This window comes from Ips typographus, linkage group LG6 (assembly GCF_016097725.1).
Source record: "Ips typographus isolate SLU linkage group LG6, UJ_Ityp_2.0, whole genome shotgun sequence".
In the NCBI taxonomy this organism is placed as follows: domain Eukaryota; kingdom Metazoa; phylum Arthropoda; class Insecta; order Coleoptera; family Curculionidae; genus Ips; species Ips typographus.
In genome coordinates, this window is record NC_138427.1 from 6,419,010 (window position 1) to 6,438,926 (window position 19,917).

At 34.5% G+C, this 19,917-nt stretch overlaps 4 protein-coding genes across 6 annotated transcripts in view; 3 read left to right on the forward strand and 1 right to left on the reverse strand.

The window, feature by feature from the left end:
- Positions 1 to 124: 124 nt before the first annotated feature.
- Positions 125 to 1,511, forward strand: LOC145730587 (uncharacterized). The gene has a single exon (XM_081981868.1). The coding sequence runs from the start codon at positions 199 to 201 to the stop codon at positions 1,486 to 1,488; it is 1,290 nt and encodes a 429-aa protein (XP_081837994.1). The 5' UTR covers positions 125 to 198; the 3' UTR covers positions 1,489 to 1,511.
- LOC145730584 (coiled-coil domain-containing protein 22 homolog) lies at positions 1,503 to 4,126 on the reverse strand. 2 transcript variants are annotated; one of them, XM_081981864.1, is made up of 7 exons: positions 3,962 to 4,126; positions 3,622 to 3,849; positions 2,971 to 3,559; positions 2,705 to 2,919; positions 2,096 to 2,254; positions 1,878 to 2,043; positions 1,503 to 1,819 (listed from the first exon to the last, which is right to left on the reverse strand). In XM_081981864.1, the coding sequence occupies exons 1-7, from the start codon at positions 4,009 to 4,011 to the stop codon at positions 1,589 to 1,591; spliced, it is 1,638 nt and encodes a 545-aa protein (XP_081837990.1). In that variant the 5' UTR covers positions 4,012 to 4,126; the 3' UTR covers positions 1,503 to 1,588. The 2 variants fall into 2 exon arrangements, with proteins under 2 accessions (XP_081837990.1, XP_081837991.1); XM_081981865.1 differs by lacking the exon at positions 3,962 to 4,126 and having other exon boundaries at positions 2,971 to 3,554; positions 3,624 to 3,765.
- A 307-nt stretch (positions 4,127 to 4,433) lies between these two features.
- LOC145730585 (Golgi resident protein GCP60) lies at positions 4,434 to 8,247 on the forward strand. The gene is made up of 9 exons (XM_081981866.1): positions 4,434 to 4,619; positions 4,788 to 4,935; positions 4,998 to 5,138; positions 5,190 to 5,368; positions 5,818 to 5,969; positions 6,031 to 6,161; positions 6,988 to 7,115; positions 7,169 to 7,312; positions 7,367 to 8,247. The coding sequence occupies exons 1-9, from the start codon at positions 4,463 to 4,465 to the stop codon at positions 7,558 to 7,560; spliced, it is 1,374 nt and encodes a 457-aa protein (XP_081837992.1). The 5' UTR covers positions 4,434 to 4,462; the 3' UTR covers positions 7,561 to 8,247.
- Positions 8,248 to 17,102: 8,855 nt separating this feature from the next.
- The window catches only part of dac (dachshund family transcription factor), a 132,078-nt gene continuing 129,263 nt past the window's right edge, over positions 17,103 to 19,917 (forward strand). For both annotated transcript variants that reach the window (XM_081981862.1, XM_081981863.1), the window contains exon 1: positions 17,103 to 18,077. In XM_081981862.1, coding sequence (XP_081837988.1) covers positions 17,386 to 18,077 — 692 coding nt within the window. In that variant the 5' untranslated portion in view covers positions 17,103 to 17,385. The remainder of the gene's footprint in view (positions 18,078 to 19,917) is intronic.

Genomic DNA, 19,917 nt, shown 5'->3' on the forward strand with positions numbered 1-19,917 from the left:
ATCAATTTCCAGCCAATCAGAAGTATATGCGACGTTGCCAACACCCTCATGTTGGTTCAGTTTCCTGTCTGAACCATACAGAAGAGAAGAAGGCTAAGTATATGTCCGTATAGAGGTTGTGTTGGAAAGTTGGTAGAAAAGACTGTCAACATAACCTGAAAAAAGTTTTTATTAAACATTTTTCAGAAAAACTTAAATATGTTTAAAATCGTCCAATTACTACCGAAAAATCACTTGCTAAAGCAACTGGAAGTCAACAAATATCACAACTTAAGAACATTTCTATCTCAAGCTTATTATTGTGAAGAAGTGTGGAACAAGCGCCTGAACAGCCCCTTACTACACAAAATCAACTTGGAGGAGCTTTATTATGAGCTAGAACAACGATTCAACAAGAGCAAACAGCTAAATGCTATCGACGTAGACATCTTCGCCAATGCCATTCAGAAAGAATTATTTTGTGATGAATTGCTGGACATTGTCCACAAATTGAGACTAACTGCAGATTGTGGAAATATATTGGAGTCAACTGGTCATGCTGTGGTTAGGACCTTGCTTAAGGCAAATCAAGCTGATGAATTGTTGACGGCTTTAGATGATCGGCTGAATTATGGTTTGTTTTTGGATTATTATACTGCCAATTTGTTAATGGACCATTTCTGGAAGTCAAAGCAATATGTTCATGGAGCTAGAGTGGCCAGTTTGCTAATGCTTCAAGAGGAGTTTGAGCATCCCTTGTCAAGAGATTTTTCACTATTACATTGTTATAATTATTTATTAAATCCTGTAGGTTGGCCAGAGTATGTTCCACCCCCAGAACCTGAAGAAGAAGTGAAAATCAGAGTGAAATATTTGAGAAACCCATTTGATGATGAACACTTTGATCTTAAAGATCCAAATAAAATTGTAGGGAAAACCTTGGCTATGATCACTAAAGGTAAAACTGATCCCCTCAATCAGAGCTTTTATATTTTGGGACTGGCACTCTTTGGAAAGGATGATGAGGTGCAGAAGGTATGCTCTAAAATTACTACCCCTTTGTATAAGGAGCTTCTAGACCTTGTGCCTGAAGACAGCAAATCAAAAGATGTAATAACTCAGCTAAAAAGTGAGTCAGCTGATGTAAATGATATTCTGGTAAAAAATGTTGAGGCAACTGCAAGGAAAACATCTGAAAGTGATATTACACAACAATGTCAAGTATTTGAAAAATGGGAGCAGGAAAGACTCAGAAGAATGGAAGAACAAAAGAAGAGGTTAACAACAGCAAAAAGATTGGAGAATATTGAAGACATCCAAAAGGCCTTGAAAGAAAAAGAAGAGCGCCTGTGGTTCTTTGAAAATGAAGAACAGATTGATCTTGAAATTGATGCAAAGAAGAAGTACTATCCTAAAAGGTGGTTTGGACACCGAAAACAGGCTAAGCAGGTTGATGTTGGATATATTCCTCCTGAAATAACAAAAAAACGTACTGGGAATGTTAAGTAAATAATAAAACGTGATTTAGTTACTATGTTGTATTTTTGGATTAAGATAAAATTCTTGGACTAAAGTTCCATAAGAAGTTGAGGGTTTTTTCTCTATTCTGTCACATTAATGTTTCAATTTCTTTTCTGATTTCAGCTAAGTCAATTTGGACTTTTCCCAGTTTGTTTTGTATGTCTTTATTTTTCTCAGTTTCAATTTGTTCCTCCAGATTTCTTAGCTCTCTTTCTGCCTGTCCCATATCAGCAACTGATTGAAGAATACCATTGCATTCTTCTCTTAAGGCAGCTAAAAGTTTATAAGCTTTCCTGGCTGATTCATCATGTTTGCAGTCCTTAAATTTGCAAGATTTCCTAATTAATTGTTTCATAAGATGAACTAGAAGCACTTACACGAAATATAATTTCATCACATAAAGTGAAAGACCTGTCCACTTGCCCAGTCAAATTGTTAATCTCTTTCTGAACCTGTCGAGTGTCTGCTAAAATCTTCTGTATTTCTTGATTCTGCTTTTTGGTGTTACCAACAATTTCCAAAATTCGCTTTGTGTATGCCGCCCTAAAATCCTCCACTCAACAATTTGATGACTTACCAAGTGTGTAGTACTGACCTGTGATTTGTATTATTAAGCTCTTTGCATCTGTCTATTAAAGCCACCTCTAAAGAACATTTTTGTTTATAGTCAGTCACCATTTCTTTATAAGATTTTTTTAGATTATGCAGCTTGTTGTGCTCATTTTGGTACTTTATACCATCAAAACTCACTGAACTGAAAAAGCATTTATAATGGGCAATTTTATGACCAAAATGGGAATAATAAAAATATTGAAAATTGATTTAAAAATGTAAATAAATTATTAACTGTGTTGACAACTTTGGGAGGGATACATTTTGGCTGATTATAATTTGGTTAATCTACAATATTGCATAAGAAAGCACTTTAAGTCCATAAGAAGGATTCATAGCAATTAGCAAAGCAATTTTTATAGAATAAAATACATTAACTAAATTTGACAGTATGGCAAATAGTGGCCAATAATCTATTGAAATTATTATATTTTCTCTATAAAAATATACTGAAAATAAACTTACTTATAATACCAAACTTTATTATTGAATTTTACAAAACTGAATTTATAATTTTCAGGTTCTTCATATAACAGAAATTAGTGATTAATACTAACTTACCTGACCTGTGCTTCTAATTAAAAGAAAATACCTTTTCAAAGTTTGATATTCCTCCAATAAAGGAGACTGCACTTCATTCCATTGTTCAGCTAATTCAGTCAGTCTATTTTCAGCTTTTGAAATTAAATTTTTCAATTTAACTTTATTCTCTTCATTGCTTAACACTGCCAGTGTTTTCTTTTTAACTTGAGCCTTTACCAGTGATTCCTCCAAAGCTTTTTGATCAATTTCTCTCTGATTTTTTAACTAAAATCTTCAGCATTTAAAACACCTGTTAGTCAACAAGCTTTAACTCACTTTATGTAGTTTTTCTTCCAGTTCTTTTACATCTTCCTGCAAACTAGTTAATGTAGCTTTTTTGGTCTTAAATTTGGTTAAAAGTTCCTCTACACTATTTACTAGCCCAGACTCGGTGTTTTCCGATTCTTTTCTAATTTCAGCATCCTCTGAAATGCTGGTAAAGCTATCTAAAACACCTTTGGATATACTGCCTGTTGTGACTACAGGCAGTTCAGCAATCATTTGCTTCCAATTGGCATTTACTAGGAAATCAGTTTGAAATAAAAGGGAAGGTAGTAATTGATCTGGAAGACACTGCTGAGTAACAAATGGAACACTTGCAATTTCTTCATTTGCAACAATTAATTTTACAGCTTCTACAGGACAACTGCTACCAAGACTATTCACTACAACTCCTGTTTTAGTAATCCTGGTGCCACTATAAAGAGCTTCACTAGGCAACCAAATCTGGTTCAAAGCCAACCTAAGTTGATCTTCTATTTGCTTTACAGTTCTTGGTACATAACCCAAAGGTTCTGTTGACGCTGTGGGGCTTTGCTCTTTTGGAAGTCTTTCCAAGAGAAACATAAGCACCCGGCGTACTTCCACCAGAAATTTTAAAAATTCAAAGTAAGTATACTTAAAGTAAATAGTGCAAAATTAAAACTTACTTCATTGCAGTACAAAATTGTTTGATATCCCATATCTCCTTTAAATCCAAACTGTTTAATTTGTTCAGCTAGACTAGAGGCAAATCTGATTCTAGCACTCATTGAGGTAGGGAGTTTTCGAGGGAGCTTTAATTGGGAATTTATAAGCTCTAGACATGTTGCTATGGCTGCTACTACATTATCAGGCTCAAACTGTTTCAGTGAACTGATATCTTCGTCTATATCACTGAAAAAATGTTTTTTTTTATAAAATTTAAGAGAAAATGTAATATACAGTCAAAAAGTTTGGATTAATTTAGAGTGTTAATATTTCCACTATTTTTTTCTAGTTACCTTACCATTTTAAATGTCTTAAAGAATCTATAATTATTTTATCCACTTCTTCCATTATTTATTAGCAATTATAAGATATTTATTTAGTAAATTAATTAGTATGGAATGATAAATTAATTAAATAACCCAGCATTTGCAGAGTTGCAAGAGTTTTTAAGAAAATCAAAATAAACAAAAGTTTTTGACAGTTGACAAATGGTATTATGGTGTATGGTATAAGTATAATTCCTATTTTTTTTTCTTGACGATTGAATATTAATATTTATGTTGTTCTTGCATCGGAAATCATAGTATTATGCCTGCTTTCTGTGTAGTTAAAATGTCGGTTGTTTGTCCCGCAGAGAATTGTTCTGATTGTTTCTTGGATCAAATAGAAATAAGAGTATATAATCGTTATATCCGTGTACTAACTGACATTTGACATTTTTCATATGAACATCTTGTCAACTTGACAGTTGACCGGGTTTTAATTTATTTTGACTTGGTGTAAACAAAACGTCAGCGCCATGGCGGAAGAACATTCTGATGTGGCCAAAAATTTGGAAAATCTCAGTATAAACGAAAAAACTACCAGTTTAGACTTGGAAAATGGAAATCCAGATAAATTGGAAGATGGGCTACCCCTAGTGGAAGTATACAAGCTGGCCCTTAACTTTTACAAGGGTAATTTATATTTCTTTCCTTGTACACTTTTGCCAATTACCACCTTAATTTTTGCTTTTTATCTATTTAGTTGTATTATTTTACTAATAACAATAAAGCAAACAAGCAACAAGTAGCGCTATAACATTTTGAAGAATATTTTTTCAAACGATTTCTGGTATTTTCTAGAAAAAGTTGGTAAAGCATTTCACTTTAGCTATGAGGACAACATCCAATTAGTAGCCTTTTCTCAGCAAGTTGTTCATGGTCCTCTAAGTGATGCAATCAGCAAACTTCCACCATTAGGTACATTAGATGTAGTTGGTAAAGACAGAAGGTATTTGTACTAAAACATCTAAAGTTGTCTTAGCACTCAATTATTATTATTAAAATTTTTAGGGAGGCATGGCAAAAGCTAGGCAATCTATCCAAGGAGCAAGCAAAGACAGGTTTTGTAGAGTTGCTCAGCAGAAGATGTCCATTGTTTTCCACTTATATTGAGGCGCACAGACGTGAGAGACATGAACAAAAAAGGAGAGAGTATGTTGTGCACAATTGAGTTAAGCATAAAGTTACAATAAAAAACTTTAGGGAAGCGGAGGCTGCTAAAAGATTAGCTGAGCAAGAGGAGCTCAGCAAAAAAGAAAATGAAGAAAGGCTGGTAATTGAACAAGTGAGGCAAGAAGAGGCTGTAAAGAGACAAATACAGCAGGCTTTGAATCAGCAGACCTATGAACAATTTAAAAAATATGCAATACAGCAATATCCAGGTAAGTTTTTATTTTCAATGTCTGATTGTTTTTGAATAAAAATTACTGTTCAATGCTGTAAGATTATTTAATGGATAAACACAGTTTCTATAGAAAGTAGCCAATTGTATGTTAGTGTCATATTTTTATGCCACACAGAGAGAGAAAAAAAAAAATATAAATATCAGAAATTTTGGACAACTGTTTGCTGTATTGTAATTTCCCATAACAAGTATGGGATAATAAAATTCTTTTCAAACTTGTAACAGTGATATTTAACAGTGTCTTGAAGTATAAAATTTAATTTTTCTTTTTTGGATAATAGCCACTTATTTAGGTCTCTTACTCTTCAGTTACTGCAATAAAAATAGAAAAAATTATATGTCAATAGATGAAATAAGCTTTCTATTGACTTCTCTGACTTCTCTGATTATAAAATATTCATAATCATTTTGCGGTATTTACCATAGGTGATCCTGAAAAGCAAGGAACTTTAATTAGGCAACTACAAGATCAGCATTACATTCAATACATGCAACAGTTGGAGTTGTCACAAAGGACACAGGAATTGAATAAAGATGGGTTGATTGAGAGTAAAGAGGATGTCAGCCCTAATGGGAATGTATGTAAAATTATAACTGAAGAAAAATTGCTTGAAGCAACTTTTGTGACGGTATTTACAGATACAACCTGAAGTTACAACTAGCAATGAACCAGAAACACCTGAAGTTAGCCGAGACGACGATGGATCAGACTTTCAGATTGCCTCAGCCAGTATGTGGACTTTGCCAGATATTGAAGCTTTCAAACAAAGGTTAGTTAAGTATGATACTATTGTGTTTGTGTTATTTAACCTTCTACCATCTTTTTCGCTGGGAAAAAGACTGTATGTATATGTTAAAAAAACTCTTGAAGACATGGACAAAGTCCGAAATAATCAAATTGTACATTTGATTATTTCGGACGCCAAATTCGTCATTTAGAACGACAAGTAAAGAATATGAAAGCTCTATCTAACTCAAACTATCCTCTATGCTTTATTAAAGATTCAGTGATGGTCAAAATTCCAGATTCCAGAGGGATGATTTTAGAAACATTCTTATGACAGTTTTTGATAAAACAGACGACGATTTTTATAGGCTTGCAAATAACAGGATAATTTTCAGGAAAAGGTTTTCCAGAAACCAATTTGCTGTGTGTAGTGAACTGTTTGTAAATCTGGAAAATCACAAAGAAAAAACAAGCACTTTTAGGTGGTCAAGGTTATAAACAATTAAATTGTAAAACTAAATGCATAACAAACAAATTTATTGTAAAGCAATCTCTGTAACTCAAAATGTCCCAGCAGTTTGGCCCCTTTGTACAAGTAAATTATGGATGATGGTTTACTTTACTTTGTTAATTTACAGTTTTAGTGTTCCTATATTACATATTTGTTAAAGTTGCATCTTAATTAAATGGGTTTTTAAAGATTAAGAGCCTTATTGTTATATCATTATTGGTACATTGCCTTTTAACAACGCAAAAATTTATAGAATTGCTGTTTATTCGGATAAATATCGAATCATGCACAAACTTAATAACATTTTGGACTTTACCTAGATTCTTACGACGACATAACATTGATATTTCTGTCGCAGAGTCTCCCAATCAGAAGGTGATTGCGTTGTGAGAGTAGGACATGGAGAAACTGTGACGGTAAGAGTACCTACTCACCCTCACGGCTCTAGATTATTCTGGGAATTTGCGACAGACCACTATGACATAGGTAACTTAATCTCTAACTTTAAAATCGTTTACTGAGTCGTGATATAATGGAAGGTTTTGGAGTGTACTTTGAATTTGGCACGCCGATTACCGAAGAAGTGTCAGTTCATGTTTCCGAAAGCGACGACGAAGACGAAGAGATCGATGAAGAGGAGCTCTACGCTGACGAAACACTTCGTTGCGACTTGGAGTCTGGAGGTAAGTTCTGTTTTTAAATGGTGCAAATGATTTTATTGCTCCCGTATCTGTCAGGTATCGATTTATCCTCAATTACAAAGCCTACAGTAATGGAAATAGTACCAGTGTACAGACGAGACTGCCAGACTGAAGTCTATGCAGGCTCACACTCTTATCCTGGCAAGGGAGTGTATTTGTTGAAGTTCGATAATTCCTATTCATTGTGGAGGTCTAAAACGCTTTATTACAGAGTTTATTATACACACTGATCAAATTTTATTGGGCTAAAAGTTGTAGGTGTTATCGTTATTTATGAATAATTATTTAAGTATGGTGTGACTGTTTGTAACTCTAGATTTGTCTAAAGTGTGACTGCGTGGTCAGTATTTTCAATTAAATATGTTAAAATATTTGATCTTAATTGACTAAAAGGCTTCCATACTGTCTTATAGAGTCCGGACAACAAAAAGTTCACAAAATCACTATTCTCCCTGGCAAAACCCTTTTTTTTTCAGTTAAAAAACTGTGATAGTCAAAGTTTTGCTAAAGCTAAAGTTACACGTCTTTATTTCAGTTGTAGTAAGTTTACTTCCAAGCTTACAAAACAGCAATACATGCTTTATATTTTATTTTTTTAGGCTATTTATACAGTAAAATTAGTGCGTGGGTTTATAGTGATTTTTTTGTTTCAAATTATTGTTTGCAACTCTCCAGTTTTATTTTAGATTTCCTGATTGAACAGAATGTGCTTAACTAAATAATTAGCTGTGATTTTGCATTTTCTTGTCATAATGCAGTAACAAATTGCGATTTTAGTTTCATTTTAAACACTGATAATTAGTAGCCGGATTTGCGGCAAGTATGAACTACTTGAAGTAAAATATCTTTTGTTTTGACTAGAATAATGTTGTATTTCAGTGTGCAATATTCTTAATAGAGTATTATGAGTTTAAAAACTGTTTTTATTTTTACTTTTCAGTTGATGTGTTAATATTTAACATAATAGAATCTCAAGAAGTTTTATTATTTTGGACAATCAGTCCCAAGATTTTATTTACTCAAATGATTCCAAAGCTTGCCTGGCAACTCGTCTTTAAATTATTATCTTCCCGTGTAGAAACCTCCATTATACGCTCCTTGGAGAATATGCCATTATTTCTAAAATTTGGGCCAAATTTAGTTCAAATTCTTAGAACAAAACCTTGTTTGGATCACTTGCTTTACAATGATCTACTTGCAGAAAATTCAGTTCATTCAGTTCAGCTTTTAATACTCGTCGAAAAGGATCAAAATCAGGAAAACCTCCTGAAAATTATATGAAGAGAGGGCATATTTGGACTGAAGGGAATGGTCAAAATATGGGTCAGAGACAACGCTTTAAATTCAACTGTTATAACTGTGGCAAGACTGGACATTAAAGGTCAAATTGATGGAAAAAACAACAATGGGGGTTCTCGACGCAAGATATAATGCGGACAGAGCTGACTAGGACCAAGAAGAGGAAGATGTATTTGCATTCCTGACCTCTGCATGCATGGTGACCAGTGGAGAAACTGCTCTAGGAACTGTTAAATGGTAGGTACTTGGATTCTGGAGTGATCACATTGTTAAAGTAGCAAACTATTTCAAAGAAAGCCGTAAGTTAGACAAACCACATTGAAGGAATGTTAAAAAGTGAAACTGGTTATGTAGATTTAACATTGAAAGATGTTTTGTTTGTGTGATATTTAAAACATAATTTAATGTCAGTACAAAAATTTGAAAGACTTGGATTTGATGTATTGTTTAGAGCAGGGAAAGTGTTTATTAATAAAGGAATGCAGAACATTGCCATTGGGAATAGGATTAATCGTTTATATGAATTGACATTCAAATTAAGGAAGTTTGAAGCAACCAATTGTCAATGTTCAGCATTAACATTGAATAAACAAACTGATATGATGACTTGGCATGAGCTAAAAGTATAAAAGTATAGTATCAGTCCTTTAAGCCCAATATTTCTACAAATACTAAATACTTATAAATTGATTTGTTCAGATTTAACGAATTAACTTTAATTAAAAAAACAATTGTTACCTCTTAGTGAAACATAAATAAACGTACTCTTTAGAAATAACTCTGTTACTCTAGTATAGGTAATATTTAGCTAGTTATATGTAATTACGCAGGATGATATGCAGTGCTCGCTTCGTACACTTCATAAGAACTCAACGGACAGAGAAGCGAAATCGAATGGAAAGTTATCAGTGTTTGCTAAGCAATAAAACAGGAAAATGCGCCCTTAAAATTCACCACGAAAGGGTATTAAAGGCGATAAAAAGCGCACATTATTGCCGATATCAATATGGGAGCCAGTAAATTTTGCACTTTTACGACTGGTACATTACAGATTTATGTAAATTCTCACTCGTGAGAAAATACGGTCGTCCACGGACCTTAAAAAGACCGAAATCCATCAAGCCAAAGAGCGTCGAAGACACAATGTAGAAGGTGCTTATAGGCTATTTTCCGGATGGCGGAGCCGATTTTAATACGTAACGTGTCACATAAAATTACTCCCCGCATATGTGCAACCCCGAACACTGGCTCGCTCCGATAAAAAGCCTTTTATTATGTTATAGATGTATAGATTCTCAAGCCCCGATTACCCCATAAAAATATATAAGCCGTCGACTTCGTGCTCCCCGCTTCGATCGCGAGAATTCTGCACCGCGTCAATAAAGAAACTTTGTTGTTTCTTTTAATTGAACTAATCACCTCAAATATCCTGAATTGTACTAACTGCAATCAACCCCACACCCTGACCATCCACCGAATTTACCGATAAACCATTTACGCGTTATAACGTTGCCTGGAAATTGGATATTCATCTATTATGAAGTATCCCCGTCGTCGTTATCGTTCAGAAACGTTAAACTCGGACCGTAAACAATGAAGCAATGTCCAGATAGGCAAACACAATTACCTGCATTCGGAAAAATCTATGCTCGGCACCGGCCCTGGACCTATATGTGGACACCGACATTTCCACACCGGACCCCCAGCTTTATTGGAAATATATACACGAGCAACAATGGATCTCGTATCGGCCCATCAAAATGGCAATTACAAAATTTGTAAAACGTAGGATGTCATTAATTTGGCTTATGGAGAGAGAACGCTCGATCGCATCAACGTTCTGACACTGATTAGTTCCCCGTTTCCATGTGCCCTTTTGTCGCTCTCTATCCCTATTGTTTACTGTCCTGCATACTTTACAGTAGAATAAAGTCATCGTTTGAATTACACGCGAATGTGTGTATTCAATGTTGTTTGACATCCACCACTTTTTTGAAATTTTCTATTTTTTAGATCAACGGTTTTTTGATGAGTAACATCTTTTAAAGCTAAATCGAAGAGTGGGAGAAATTTATTATAAAAACCATATATTTATTTTTTCGGAATATATTCTAACAGAGTCCACTTTTCATTGTTTTAAGTTAACTTTTTAGTTAGTTTATCTTAGCTTAAAGATTATGTACAGGATGCCCCAAATTCCTGAAATTTGTAAAGGAAACAAGGAACGTCGGATATATTGGAGAAAAAAAAGTTTTTAAAAGCCAATTTTTTGGTATAGTGCCTCACGTGGTATACAGGGTGTCCTGCGAGATAAAGAACACAATTTCACTATGTGTTCTTTAGGTCATAGGTAAATTTGAGTCAAAAATGTCCTATAAACATGGATGTGCTTCCTTACCAAGATATGATTTTTTTAAATTTAATAGTGTTATTGTGCCAAAAAGTACAATGCTATAATAATAATTATCTCTAGTATATTAAGAAGTATATTAAGCATATATGAAGAGTTTAGTGTATGTATGTATGTATAATATGGCTGACGACCTAAAATAACCACCGTGTTGGGAAAAAAGGGTGAAGGTATCAGCCACATCATCAAAAATCTTATCTTGGCAAGGAAGCATTTGCGGACCCATGTTTATAGGACATTTTCGACTCGAATTCACCTAAAGAACATGTGGTGAAATTTTGTCCCTTACCTCGCGGGACACCCTGTATTTGCCAAGTATCTCTTAACAGCAGTTATGTTAACTTTGTCAAAGGAACTTGATTCTCAATACATTAAAATACCTACTTTTGATTGTTTCGTATTCGGTTTCTGTTCATATTTTCATACGATTTTATATTACAGTTGTCCTAGTTACAATTACCACGTTTTTGTTTGATATCTTTATGTCTATCTTCTCAACTTGTCCTTGATACTGTACTTTTAGTCAACCCTAAGAGAAGCTCTCTAGACCCAAGAATTAATTTACTGCTCTCCATTTAGCTTACAAGTCTATAACTTCCTCCAGCAGCAGTCACTAAGTCCACTAAATAAGGCTTCTTTCTGTATGTCTATAACTGTCAATCTCTTCTTATATTGTCTCTTGTGCATTCCATTATTTCAAAAATTTCTGCTTAAAAGGCTGATGCATATTTCCTTACCTATAGAATGGCCAATATTAAAATGACATATCCGCCTACTCTCCATATCCCTGTGTACCAGACATGACCTTCCATACACAATTTTGAAGTTTGGTCTCACTATTCTTCTATTATTGGTATGACAATAGAGAAATTTCTGACAGATGTGAAGATATGTGCATTTGGACTTGCCACTGTCTTGTTGCTTCTATTTCGTTTTTGAATTTCTTGTATTTGGTTTGTCATGTAAACCACCATTTTTACCCTCTCTTTTTGTTATCTGATGTAATAGTCTAAGATCTAGCATAGCTTCCCATGCCTTAAAGCTATTCTTATGCTGTTGAAGTTGTTCTCCAAGAAAACAATCATTTTTATTTGAGTTTGGGTGAGTTTGCTGGCCAATTTACATCAAAATCTCCGAACGTTGATACTAAAAAACTAAAATTATATTAAAATCAGAACAGCCCAACCTTCTCATCAGTTATAGACATCGATTAATATTTCATTTTAAAATATCTAAAATTTTGAATGGGGTTGTCTACCATAGTGGTATGACTGTGGTAACACTGAAAATGATAAACCAACATTCTGTATTTTAAAGTGAGTATGGCAAAACCACCTGCAACGACATTAGAATGTGATTCAATGAATCACAGTTGACACTTTGGTAAAAATTCATATAAGACAACTTTCATACATATTTTGTTTCGGTCAGTTCGCTATAAGCAGAAGAGAGATGGGGCAACTGGCCTTTTTTACGTCACTTAGGACTTTTTTGTATAATATGGTGTACCAAATAAGTGTGGTTATTACTAACGTTTTTTTTGCAGCTAAATATATCTAGAAGAAAAAAACATATTGTGTCTCATATTTTTCCGAGTAAATACTACTAATGAGGGCAAAAAAAAAATTTAGTAGACGACCTTATTAAAAAAATTACCGTGATTTTAAGGACACCCTGTATGTTTTTAGGCCTATTTTATGGCATACCAGTCAAAATAAATAAGGTAATGTAAGTAAAATGCAACACTGCGATTTAACAATGTAATAGAAAAGTTAATGTTGTGAACACGTTTGACAATTGTTGGTCACATTCAAACCATTCACTTTATTTTTATTTTTATTTTTGCCATAAACATCAACATTTGTGATCATTTTCATACTTTATGGACTGTATTATAAGGTAATAACTTATGGTTCTTTCTTCACTTCACTCTTTTACAGGGTTTGTTTTAGGATTAAACTAGAGAGAGGACTAAACAAGTAAAAAATCTAGTTTTTACTATACTTTTTGTGATAATGGCACTTCATTTCAGGTATAAAACGAAATAAAAAAAAGTGAGCAAGCGGGAAGCATTAGTTTACGGGGCATTAGAGGTTCACGGGACAATGATCAATGGTTGGCACGGAGCCACCCCAAGTCAATCCCTGTGTAAATAGGCAAATAAGAGTTTCGAGAAGCAAATAACGACGCTATCTGTTGCTGGCACGACTCAGCGTCGCTGTATCGGAAAGAAGCAGAACAGACGACGAATGACGCTTTCGATGATTTATCTGCACGACAACCGTCGAACTGTTAAAGAACCAAAATCAGATCATCTTTTTCTGTGGCTAGGAATAATTTAAAACTTTAAACAAAACCGGTAATCCGTTATTAAGTTGCATTGAACGCTTCCTTTTAAACCCTACTTCGTTTCATATACGCAATTTCGTTTGAGTGATCCATCATATGAATGTCACTTTGGTTATTGTTGTGAAGTTCTCCAGCTATAGCCGTGCATAAAATGCTTAAATTTAACCTTTATCCGAAGGGGAGAAAATGCAAGTAGGGAACTGTCAATTCATAAATATAATAAATCGGAAAATAATATTTTAAGAAAATGGTTTTCAGAAACAACTAATCTGGGTTAAGCTGGATTTGCAAATTGATAGACTTTAACAACAAAAGCCAACATTTTTTTTCTTGTCCACTCATTGTAACAAAAGGCAAAAATGTTAAGACAAAAAATTTACAGACAAAACAGAAAAATGAGTATTGTAGTAAAATTGGAATAAATAACTTGAAAACTTTGAGAGATTGATAACAATAAATTAAATTATTTAAGATTTAGTTAGTATTTGCTCATATACATTATTTATAAAAAGAACAAATTTTGACTCCAGGAATAAGATTGTTTATTGATTTTTAATTATTCCTCTAAGCAGTTTCAATGTTCCTGGAAAATAAGTAATTGGGTCGTGATGATGATGCGATCACCAAAATATCTTTTTGTGGTAATTAGTAGTACTCGGAAAAATATAGGACACATGTTTTTTCCTTTTTGCTCTAGATATATTTAACTGCAAAAAAAAACGTTAGTAAAAACCACACTCATTTGGTACACCATATACGAAAAAATCCCATGTGACGTCAACTTTCAAAGTGTCAAATGTCATTCAGTGAATCACATTCTAATGTGGTTGCATGTGGCAGGTTGCCATATTCACTCACTCACTAAAGTACAGAATGTTTGTGTTTGCGTTTCAGTGTTTCACCAAAATAAACCCAGACACACTAAAAAAATATTTTTGCAGCTTTTTACTTTTTAGGGTTGCAATCGTGGACACTCCAACAGAATAAACCCAAATTAACAAAAATAAGTTGATTGATTAAGACATTATCAGGCAAGTGTTAATAACTATGGCAACAATGCACTGCTTACAAAGAATTAATAATTTGCCTCCCAATTTTAGCCTTCCACCTACGTTACGGAATTGAAGAGTCTCTAATTACGTCACGGAAATCGTGCCAGGCTCATTTTAACATTTTATTTAATCTTTTTATAAAAATACTGGCAATTTAATAATATTAAAAAGCACTAAGACTTAATAGCACATTGTAAAAGATAAACTGTATTAATTTTATATTTTGAACCTCAAATTCCACTATGGTACTACTTCATTGAATAAAAGTTAAGGGCAATTTGTACTAAAATTAACTTTATAAAATATTTTCAGAAATTCTGCTCTAATCGAGAAGATATCAAAAAATACTGTTTTTTCTGTCATATTGTGTAGGATTACATCCATATTCTCAAAATCAAACAAAAAAATGCTTCGAAACGAAACGGAGTTGTGTACAGAAAAGATAGAGAACTGCAGTTTTTACACCACGATAGATTGGATTCTTTATGGAATAGGTAAGAAAAGGCAATACCAGTGCATTTGATTTATTCGAGCTATCTAGGATGAAAGCGTAAAGCGCAAACTAAATGTAACATTGTTTTGGGGCACTTTAAAGGACAGAAATTGCTCTGCCGCAAAAACGAAGTGTCCACGATCAGCCGTTTTCGAGATATTTGATATCTTTCAAAGCAGACTTTGGACCACTCCCTCCACTTTATATGAAGAAATAGAAAAAAAGTTAAATAGCAATATTGTTCGTCGTATTTTTGCTTTACCATTCCATTTAACTTTTCAGAGTTTTTGAATATTTTATATTTTTGTGGTATCGAAACGCCCACTAGCGGTGGAATTAGAAAGCTGAAAGTTATTTCCAGCATTTTCTCGTGCCAACATTTACTATAAATAATTTTTTTCCCACAGCCCTACTATACTGTATGTATAGTTTCTGAGAAACCGCCGCGTTATTGGAACACCCTGTATAATAATAATAATAGAATTCCGTCGGAAAAATAACATACAAGATACAAGGTGTTTCATTAAAAAAATACAACTACCACACCATAATAGTCCTAATTTTAAAATGTACCTACATCCATTGCCTACATACATATTCCCAAAATTTCATTGCATTTGGATGAGGAGTAAATCTGTAAGCATCTGAAAGATTTCAAATGCAGAATACATTTTTTTTAATTTTGTTATTAATCTCAGAGTACGAAAAACGCTTTCAACTCTTTAAGAACAACACCCTGTGTATAGGAAAGTGTATGGAACTATACTATTGCAATGCTGTGTTTATTCTCTTTTACCACTTAGACTCGATACAAGTCAAAACTTTGGAAAAGCTCAAAAATGTTACTTTGGTTTGAGTTCTGGTCCTAAATCTAATAATCTCCACAATTTATGAGAAAATATCATATTTCTTCATAGTTGTTTGCATACATGTTTTATGTTGCATGCACTACTTTCGCTGAATAGACACAATATAGGTATCAAAGAGACACTTTATTAGTTATTAGTTATGCTAATTGAAGAGAATGTTAAATTTGAGGTTCACAAGTAAAAACTTTGGATTCTATCCAATTCCAAGCTTAGAATGACTTTCAAATAAAATTGTTTTCGGAAACTATAACATGCTCTGCTGCTCGCAGACTCGACTGATATAACAATTAATTACGAAAACATTAATTTTGAAGTCATATACCAATAAGTTATGACTATTTTAACTGTAGCAGTTCAAAAAATGTCACTAAGTGGTTATTGCACCGTCGTACTATAACTGAGATTGTGACTTTTCTCACTCAAAACCAAAAACCTTAAATTCGGTTTAAATGGGGGTCAATTCTTTAAAATTTCAATGATAAAATTTCAGAGCTGTAACCTAAATTCGGCTGGATCAGTACAGTATGAAATTTTTACAAAAGCACTTTTTTGAGTTAGCTATTTCCATCGTTAATTCCGCTAATTAAAAAATAGACAATGACAAATTCCATTAACATTGGCCGCATAAAGCTTGCAAAGAAACGGTCTCGACGTTTTTCAGCAAAAATTCCGGTGATATTGGAGAAACACATAAAACCCTCGAGCAACGCAATACCCAGATAATAAAATTTAATTAATAACCGTATAGGAAACGGCAGAAACGAATAGCAATGAATAGGCAAATAACAAAACGGAAAAAAAAAACGAGAGTGGAAAATAAACGGCGAGGGACGAGTAGGGGGTTGCATACATAGAGAAACACCCGCGCGTCTGCAGACAAAAGCGACTCCCAGGCTGGCGCAATTTAAGAAAAACAAAAGAGCGCGGCGTACCGGGCGGATCGAGAGAGAGAGAAAACAAAAGCAAAAATTAAAAAAAAGAAATTCTCAACGATCCCCCCTCTTCGTCCCCGGTCCATCGCTTGTATCGATTGCGTACAGTACGCGGTGACATTCTTTATCAATACGTCACAGCTCATATTTCAAGTTTTCCTCTCCGGCACCCCACACAAAGAAAATCACAACTTCTTTCGGTAGCCGGAGGGTGGGGCTACAGTGTATTGCGTGGTGGGGAAGCCAATAGTAGGGCTTCGTTCCGTTCCGCCGGCCAATAAGACACGCCCCGGCGCCCAGGGGTGGGGCCGAGGAGTAGCCCGAGTTTTTCCGAATGTTTTTATTTATTACATTTGTAGTCGGTCGTCGGTACAGGTTGCGTTCAGTGCGCAGGCATAGGAGGCCGAATCTCACCCCGCCTCATTCGATTTCGATGAGACAGACAAACAATCGTCGTGGGCGAATTTAGCCCATTCTCCGATTGTCGGTACGTTTCTACGGATGGACTTTGTGTTGTAGTAGCCGCGGTGTGTTTGTTCTCTTGTTGTAGCCGACTGTACCTACATTCTTAGTAGATCGACGTGTAAGCTAGGGTGGCGCCTTCCGAAAGGTACAGTCGCGTGCGGACGATTCTAATCGAAGTGTTTTCGAATGATGATGATGGACAATTCTGGTGCGGACTCTGCCAGTGAACATAGTAGTCACGCTTCCTCCGGGTCCCCAGCAGTAGCTGTAAAACCTTCTCCATCACCTCCGAACAACAACAACACAATTTCCAGTCATCATCATCATCATCAGCATCAAGTCCATAGTCCGCGTCAAGCCTCTCCATTAGGCCCTCCAATGTCGATGGCACATCCGCTCAGTCCACCACCGGTGTCCAGCGCTTCTTTGGCCCGCAGCATGGCCTTAGGACACCTGCCACCTCCGGGTTTGGGACTTTTAAACTCTTTGGGGGTGCTGCACAATCCTTTGGACTTGATGGCCCATCATGCGCCTCCGCGTTCTTACAATTCACCACCGCCAATCTCCACCTCCGACCCAACGGCAAACGAGTGCAAATTGGTCGACTACAGGGGACAGAAAGTGGCAGCTTTTATTATTGCCGGCGAGACAATGCTCTGTTTACCCCAGGCGTTCGAATTATTTTTGAAACACCTCGTCGGTGGGCTACATACCGTTTACACCAAACTCAAAAGACTCGATATCGTTCCTTTGGTTTGTAACGTGGAACAAGTTCGGATTTTGAGGGGCTTGGGCGCCATCCAGCCCGGTGTCAATCGATGCAAACTTTTATCGTGCAAAGACTTCGATACACTCTACAAAGACTGCACCACTGCCAGGTATGTATTTGCGAATGCCTTTTTAATTCTTTAAGTTAATTACTAATGTAGTTAAAATACCAATCAACCCACTCGGTTTTGCGACAATAAATTTGACATAAAGTACTATAGGTGAGTTGTAATGTAGGTGTCTAGAGCAGTACCTAAACTACTCTAGTTAACTCAATTAAAGAAAAGATCATTTTCTACTTCATCTCTTTAATCTCTCTGATTGTATGTATGCTTTATCTGAATACGTAAATCATTGATGTTCTTCCAACTTTCTTACCACATAATCCAAGCATTTTCATTAATTCTTTTGTATTGTCTCTTGAGCTTGGTAGCATCATGTGCTTTATAAAATATCGAACAAGTCTCACGATCTAGCTATAAATTTCCATCATGTTGGTACACTTGAGATCTAGTCTCGACGTTTTCAAGATAAATGTGTTTAGATGATATGCCTATCGTCTAGTCTAATAAGAGTGACTTCCTGACACAAGAATGCAGTCTAGCAACACTGCCTTAGATGTCAGTGTAAGGATTCAAATGTTCATATCTGTACCAAGCATTGTTTCATGATTTAGTAAAATCATAAGAATAGCTCCCTACTGTACGCCATCCCAATCTGTTAAAAAGTCGCGCAATTATCACCCCTTAACTCTCTTTTGTAATAAATAATTCTTTTGAAATACTTCTTATTTTCTTTTAATAATTGAATATGCTATCAGTAAATAATTAGGATTTTCTCGAAGGCGAAGTTCAGCAAGTTTTTACAGGACCGTCCTTCCACAAATCTGTTAGGTACTGAAGACAAACAAAACAAATGTTATGATAATAATGATACTGACGATGACAATATGAAAATGATAATGAAATGAATTTCCGAACTTGAGTGATATCTTTGAATAATACGTATTCCTGAATTCTGCTCGTAAGCTGCAATAATACTTATGTGATTTTACCAAGGTAGGACAGAAAGTGAAAATGAGTATACCTACCCTTAAATTAATAATTGTTAAACATCGTTAGGAAATATTCTATAACTTTAACAGAGACCTTAACAATGTGTAGGTTTTAGGTGTCACACTCATAATGCAAAATTAGACTTTTACGGAATATTTTAAGGTAGGTATTTTGTAAAGAAAGAATGAAACTCAAGCCTAAAAAAGTAATTAATTATCTATATAAATAAATTCGGGATATCTAAAAGAAGAAAAAGTATTCAACAATCCTTCATCAGGCATCAAAACGTTTCTGATAAAGTAATAATAATCAAATCATAGCAAAAGCACATGGTTTACGATTTGGTGGGAAGTGTTTCAAAAATGTTTTTGTAAAGTTAACAGTAAATAGTGACAACTGAAAGAAATGGGTATTGTTTTAAACATATGAAATGCTCTTCTAAATAAATATTTGTTTGTTGGTAGCATTTGCATCAATTTTAAATTATGACATCGTAACAAATGAATTTAATTCTAAATACCTATACTAAATACTTATTAGTAATGTTAGACCATACTTTCATTTTCACTTCTATAATATTTATGTACTTCTACATACATTTTGTCGGCTGTTTATAAATTGCCAATTCTGTAAATATATTTTTAGTCCAGAACTAAAGTAAATGGTGTTTTTAACTTGTAAACGTGTCCGAATTCTAGTATAAAATGATACTCATTTATCCTGTCAAATAAATACATTAACTACATGAAAACTATATTAACGTTACTTATTTACGAACTTTTAAATTAAATAATTACTTCTGACTGCAGATCAAGGTTTATTAAAGTGTTTCTTTAAACGGTCTGAAATTTCCACTGTCCCAACTAACAAAAACATGCATGAAGCACCACTTTTG